This window comes from Rhinopithecus bieti, unplaced genomic scaffold, assembly GCF_001698545.2.
Source record: "Rhinopithecus bieti isolate Rb0 unplaced genomic scaffold, ASM169854v2 scaffold_10181, whole genome shotgun sequence".
Lineage (NCBI taxonomy): Eukaryota > Metazoa > Chordata > Mammalia > Primates > Cercopithecidae > Rhinopithecus > Rhinopithecus bieti.
The window spans coordinates 1323159-1330189 of NW_016806624.1; the positions used below are offsets into that span (position 1 = coordinate 1323159).

The window sequence follows — 7031 nt, forward strand, 5'->3', positions numbered from 1 at the left end:
CATGTGCCCCCACGCCTGGCTAATTTTGTATTTTTAGTAAAGATGGGGTTTCTCCACGTTGTTCAGGCTGTTCTCAAACTCCTGACCTCAGTCGATCCGCCCGCCTCGGCCTCCCAAAGTGCTGGGATTACAGGTGTGAGCCACTGCGCTTGGCTCATTTTGTATTTTAGTAGAGAGGGGTTTCATCATGTTGGCCAGGCTGGTCTCAAACCCCTGACCTCAGGTGATCCACCTGCCTCAGTCTCCCAAAGTGTTGGGATTACAGGCATGAGCCACCGCTTCTGGTCTCAAATGTATTATTATTCAAGTGTTTGAATATCATAATAAATCTCTAGAGTAAATTCAGAAAATAAATAGGAAAGTCACTTAAGAGTGTCCTGCTTTTAAAATTATCCTGATTACTTTAAAAAAGTGCCATAACTAGCAATGACTATCATTTTTGGCATCATGAGAATGAGAAAATAATAATTTCCTAAAAGACCAAGAACACCTTCTTTTTGACTGGTGCTGTGAAGAAAGCCTCCAGAAGATGTTTAACATGAATTAGCACCATGATCTAATCTTAAGGAAATAATTCTCAGCAGATGTGGAACAGAGAGAGACCAGACTCCTGTCTGCATTTCATTTAGAAGCCAGTCATCTTTTCTTTTCAGGTAGGATTTCTCACCCCCTAACCCAGAATACAGTTTAAAATACATTAAATAATGAATTTATACATTATCACTTACCTGGAATAATTCAAAGAACTATAGTTATATTTCTTTCCTTTCCCCACTGAATGCTGTTTTTTTTTTTCTTTCCCCTGTAAGATTTGGTTGCTTCTTGAATTGGACATATGACTAATTGGGGCAAAAAACACAAGAAGCAGGGAGAGAATAAATGTGGGGCAAGTGGTTTTGGAACACTCCATCGAGAGAATCTAAAGATATAAACTGCCATAAAAATGTGGGGTACAGATATTGCTAGAACTTAGGACGGTGTGAAGTAATTACATGAAACAGAAATATGCATGAAGACTGTGATCCTAGCAAAGGGTTCAAACCTTTGTGTAAGTTCTTTAGGGCCAATGCAAGAGTTACTATATAAGCTTTGAGCTAGAATGAAACAAAATGGGAAAAATAACCAGTTTACTGGAGCTACTTTTGGTGGCTTGAAATCAGCCATGGTGAGAGGACTTATGTTGTGGAAATCAGTAAATGCTGCACATGAGGGCTCCTCTTTCCTTTATTAAGGAGAGCTGATTTACCAGCCTACCGATGAAAACAACTTTCACAGGGATTGCCACAGGGATTAATGAAACTCTTAGCACCTGTGACAAAGATATCTCCCTACGGCTTTGGTGGTGGTGGTAGTGATTTTAGGGAATGACTAAATGATTACTTCTACAAATGTAGGACTTTTAATGCCCATCCTAGTAAGATTTGGTGTTTCATTATTTCTCTCAGAATTCAAATTTCATCAAATCTTTATTAGAAAGGATTTCTCTACAATACGGTTCCTGTTTCACTTGTCTTCAGTAAAAGCTAAAAGAAAGGAGATAAAATATACTTGGGACAGTTAAACTTCCTGCTTTCTAGTAAGCAGAAACGATACCACCTGATAAACTGTTGACAGTTATTGGAACAGAGACAAAGCCACAGAGAAACTAGACCTGCTTTTGTGTGTGTGTGTGTGTGTGTGTGTGTGAATGACAGTGTTAAAGAATGAACTTCTCTTAACTTCTCTACACCCCTTACAGACAAATTGCTTATACTGATACAATCCTCAATGGTAACTCACTTCACACCTCCATTTTCTTTCTTGTTATCACCAAGATTAAACAGCATGTTTGGGCATTATTTTGCATTTATCTAACCTTTTCCATACAGGCCACAATGCTACAACAGAACAGGTTTATGTACCTCACACGTCAGATCTTATCAAGGAACTTGGTAGTGACAGCTTGATAAGGACATCATAGCTTATTGAACTTGTTCTAAAAACAGCAGCAAACCACTCATCTCCTCACACTTTTTAATGCCCTTGTTCTATGGTAGCCCCATTTTTACATGCAGCAGATGCATTACTGTGTGGCCTCAGAGGAAACAGAGTGCTGAGGGCATGTGTATTATGACACCATTTCGTATTCACCTATGGCTTTGATGGTGGTGGTAGTGATTTTGGGGAATAAATGAATAAATGTTTCTTTCTACAAATCCAGGACTTCTAATACCCATCCTAGTAAGATCTGGTGTTTCATTATTTCTCTTGGAATTCAAATTTCATCAAGCTTTGCATTTTGTATTATATCATTAAAAATTCTAGAGAGATCTGCATTTGCCTCAATTACCTATTGAGAATGGAAAGGTCTAGGGTTAGTTTTAACTTTCACCTTGCCAATGACTTCAACCAAGAGAAAAACTGGTTTGTCATAAAATGAGAAAAAAAATTGCTGGGAGTTGCTTTTCTCTTTGCTCTCCAGAATGTGCAGCATTGTCACAGACAATGAATAAGAATGTTAACTCATACAGCAAGAAAGAAATGTAAAAAACAAAACAAACAAACACCAAGGCTAACATACTTCCTTAGGATAACATCCATAGGGTAAGACACATAACATAAAAATCCCAAATATGAAATTAAAATTAAAAGACTAATTTTCTGGCCGGGAGCGGTGGCTCAAGCCTGTAATCCCAGCACTTTGGGAGGCCGAGGCGGGTGGATCACGAGGTCAGGAGATCGAGACCCTCCTGGCTAACACGGTGAAACCCCGTCTCTACTAAAATACAAAAAAACTAGCCGGGCGCGGTGGCGGGCGCCTGTAGTCCCAGCTACTCGGAGGCTGAGGCGGGAGAATGGCGGAAACCCGGGAGGCGGAGCTTGCAGTGAGCCGAGATCGAGCCACTGCACTCCAGCCTGGGCGACAGAGCGAGACTCCGTCTCAAAAAAAAAAAAAGACTAATTTTCTAACAGGTTTTGGTTTTTTTAAATTTTTTTTTTTTTGGCAATTCATTTGGCTCCCACACATTCCTGTAACATTTCCAAAAGCTTTACTATGAACACATTTCATACAATATTGAACAGATAATTCAAGTACATTTTAAAGCTTTTTAAAAATTATTACTGCTTTTATTCAGTTAAGTTTATGGTGAATTTTATTATCATGGTGAAGTTCTTCTGATAAAATTCTAATCTCTGTGGAATTTCAGATCTTTCTGGTCCTTGTGGTTAAAATAGGATGAGAAGCATTCAACCAAAGTGAGGTTTTAATTTTGTCATTCAGTTATCTTTTTAAACCTGCAAATATTATTCTCTAGTGTGTGCCCTGGAGGTCTGTGGTTTCCTCTGTTCCAGGATAACACTGCAGTGGTTAAGGTAGACACAATCCAGGAGGAATGGTAGAGACACCATAGGGTACTTCAACAGAGACAGATTTAGTGGTAATACCTTTCAGAATAACCAAGAGAGACTTTGTGAGTTTGGAAGATGAAATTCTGTTTTATCTGAAATAAAACCAATATTATAACCTTTATGGTGAGGGGAAGATGGGATACACTTCCAAACACTGGCTTATTTTGGGGTGGCTTTGAGTCTGACCACTCTGCATTTGAGTAGGTTGACATTTTCCCAGAACACCTCAATCATAGCCCTCTCCTCCTCTTTGAAGCTCTCTCCTTCTTCCTGAAGCAAAATAGAAAGGGTTCTTGTTAGTACTGGGGGTCCTTCTGTCTTCTCACCTCAGGTTCCAGATATAATCATAAAAAAATTGTGAAATATTTCAGGTATTCCAAAATGTACAGAAAATGAGAACTGAGTACTTACCATCTAGCACTTAAAAAATAAAACATTACAAACACAAGTGAGCTCCCTGTGAATTCCTTCTCAGAGGCAAACACTATTTCCACATGTGTTTTTATACTTTTCTACATATGTGTACATCCATAAACAATATATCATAATGAATTGTCTTAATTTTTATATGGGTGGTTCCTTTTTTTCCACATTAAAGATCTGCTACATATAGCTCTGATTTACTGATTTTCACCTCTATAAAGTATTCCATAGTATGAGTATTCAACAACCTATTTATCCATTCTTTGGTTGATGCTTTAGTGTATAACTTAGTACTCCTCTCCTTGAGCAATATGTGAGAATTTCTTTAGGATTCCTAGGACCTAGATTTAGAATTGTTGGGTTATTGGATATACACATTTTTAACTTCACTAGATATCGCCAATATCAAGAGGTGGAACCACCAGCAGTGAGGCCCATCCGTTTAACGAGCCCTCAGGGTCTAAAGTTTCAGATTCAGTAGTCTGAAGGAGAGGTGGTAGTGGTGGGTAGTATGGCCCAGAAGTTACATTTCTGACATGTTCTGAAGTGATGCTACTGCTGTAGTGTTGCATCTGGGATTACATTTTGAGAACCAGTGCTCTATGCTCTAGAGAAAGCTTATCAGATTACATTCTGAAAGAGAGCTGATGAGACACAATCTGAAAAGAAGTAGCTGGTGAGGTTTTATCAGGCTAGTGAAAGCAGCCTGTGATATAATTTTAGCATTCAGACTGTAGTATATAATATAGATAATATATAGTAAATAACCAGTATGGGCCAGTTGCAGTGGCTCATGCCTGTAATCCCAGCACTTTGGGAGGCATAGGCAGGTGGATCACCTGAGATTGGGAATTTGAGATCAGCCTGGCCAACATGGAGAAACCCCGTCTTTACTAAAAATACAAAATTAGCCAGCCATGGTGGCACATGCCTGTAGTCCCTGCTACTTGGGAAGCTGAGGCAGAAGAATTGCTTGAACCCAGGAGGCGGAGGTTGTGGTGAGCTGAGATCGCACCATTGCACTCCAGCCTGGGCAACAAGAGCAAAACTCCGTCTCAAAAAAAACCAAAAAACAAAAAACGAGTATGAATGATTGTCATCAAAAGCTAAATTCTTAATGAGTTTTTATTGTCAGAATGGGACCTCTGCATGTGCTCTTGGTATTACTGTGCTAAGAAGGGCAGAGGAGTGGGCAGGGGGCCAGGTGTCAGGCTGGGCATGCAGTGAGCCTGGCTGATGTTACTTAGAGTGTTAACATATCTTGACTGTGTCCATAAAACCCAGGCACCGGCCTGAATGGAGGTGTGAATGTTCACTTGGGGGTTCCTCAAGACTGAAGGCATGAGGTTATTGAGTTGTGTTGGCTTGGATATTTTGAAATATTTATATACAAAAAACCTCATCCATATTTATATTCTATATTTTATTTATAATCTTTTATTATATTCCAGAGTTAGTGAAAGGGAGGTTCCCACAAATATTCTTTCTGTAAGAACTTCTTATTAAAAAATCTTGAAAAGGAAGCCTTTATATATTTTAGGGTAAAAGGACACAAACAGGCTTGCACAGTCTGCAATGGTTAACATGTAATGTGGAAGGAAAGTTATTTTATTTCAGATTTAGCAATATAAAAGGTCAGCTAGGAAAAAACGCATGTACCAGTAACCAAAAGCATTTGCTTACATCACTCCACAATTTGAAAAACAAGATAATTGTTTTTCAAAACCAGACAACAGGTTCAAAAATACTTCTTTTCACACCCCTAAGTGATGCTGTTAGGAACAATGGCTGTTACGAGGCCATTGCAGGCACATTTCCAGCAAGTTCTGGTTATCATTATTCTCATTTTATCTTCTTTCTTTTTTCTCTCTCATCAGCTTTTTGCTTTCTTCCCTCCTTCTTTTATTCACTGGATTCCGAGGATCATAGATTTCAAATGTATCTGAGTCTTGCATGCTTGCATCTTTCACTTTTCTGCTTTTATCTTCAAACTGAAGTACATGTGACATCCTAAAGAGGGAGAGAGATGGTTCAGTGATTCTTGCATGGGAACTTAAAGTAGAAATTCTATACTCTACTATCACTGACATAATGAACTATAAGCATACAGAACACCAAGATGGGTTTGTTGTTTACTGGTGCTTACACCACATGGAAACCAACTTCTCAGAAAACTCTTAAATTTGAAAAACATGTCTGGAGTTTGTTCTGCTGGTTTATATTTCTAGTAGAGAATCTCTTTGCCTCAGTCTTTACTTGAGGTTTCTCTCCTGATGGGAGGTTAAAAGAGTTTTATACAGAAGTGTTCCTCAAAGTAAACTCAGAGGACACTGTCTGCTTCCTTTAAAGAACACATTCCTTTAGCCAGAGTGAGTCAGGCTGCAGAGCAAAACTCAAGACAATAAGCCAGCCCTATCTGATTTTTAAAAATTTCAACAGTTACATGGGTCAAGAGTAGGGAATACATTAAGATAATTTAAAAATGATGTTCAAATGGTGTTATGACTCTCTTTACTGGGGAACTGCTGGTTTAAAAATATTTTCTTTATACAAAAGGAAACTAAACTTTTGACATAACTCTATGGACTAATTTCCTTCTATTGTTGATTACAACAAATCTAACCAATCCTGCTCTCTTCATTAAAAGCTTACTGGTCTTAAGGTATCAGCATATGCTGGAATCCTGAGAGGTCATAAGCTAGCTATCTTTAGGATCAGTTAAATATGTTAGTAATTAGCTGTGCCTCATATGAGGTGCCAGGAATGAACAGGGAAGTCAAAAGAGCAGACTTCAGAACAGTTGAATGAATTTGGAAAGAGAAAAGTTCAATTTTTTTTTTTTTTGAGATGGAGTCTCACTCTTTTGCCCAGGCTGGAGTGCAGTGGCATGATCTCGGCTCACTGCAACCTCCACCTCCTGGGTTCAAGTGATTCTCCTGCCTCAGCCTCCCAAGTAGCTGGGACTACAGAGATGTGCCACCATGCCTGGCTAATTTTTTGTATTTTAGTAGAGACGGAGTTTCACCATGCTGACCAGGCTGGTCTTGAACTTCTGACCTTGTGATCTACCTGCCTCGGCCTCCGAAAGTGCTGGGATTACAGGTGTGAGCCACTGCGCCTGGCGAAAAGTTCAATTTTTATAAAAATAAAACAAAACTCTTAAGTCTTTTCCTACCGTTATACCCTATACACAGTTTTTTTTTTTTTTGAGACGGAGT

General features: G+C 38.9%; 1 protein-coding gene across 2 annotated transcripts in view; it reads right to left on the reverse strand.

The window, feature by feature from the left end:
* Window positions 1-5221: 5221 nt before the first annotated feature.
* Window positions 5222-7031, reverse strand: part of CWC27 (CWC27 spliceosome associated cyclophilin) — a 271511-nt gene continuing 269701 nt past the window's right edge. The window contains exon 13 of one of the 2 annotated variants that reach the window (XM_017877115.1): window positions 5222-5823. In XM_017877115.1, coding sequence (XP_017732604.1) covers window positions 5661-5823 — 163 coding nt within the window. In that variant the 3' untranslated portion in view covers window positions 5222-5660. The remainder of the gene's footprint in view (window positions 5824-7031) is intronic. The other variant, XM_017877114.1, reaches the window with a different exon arrangement.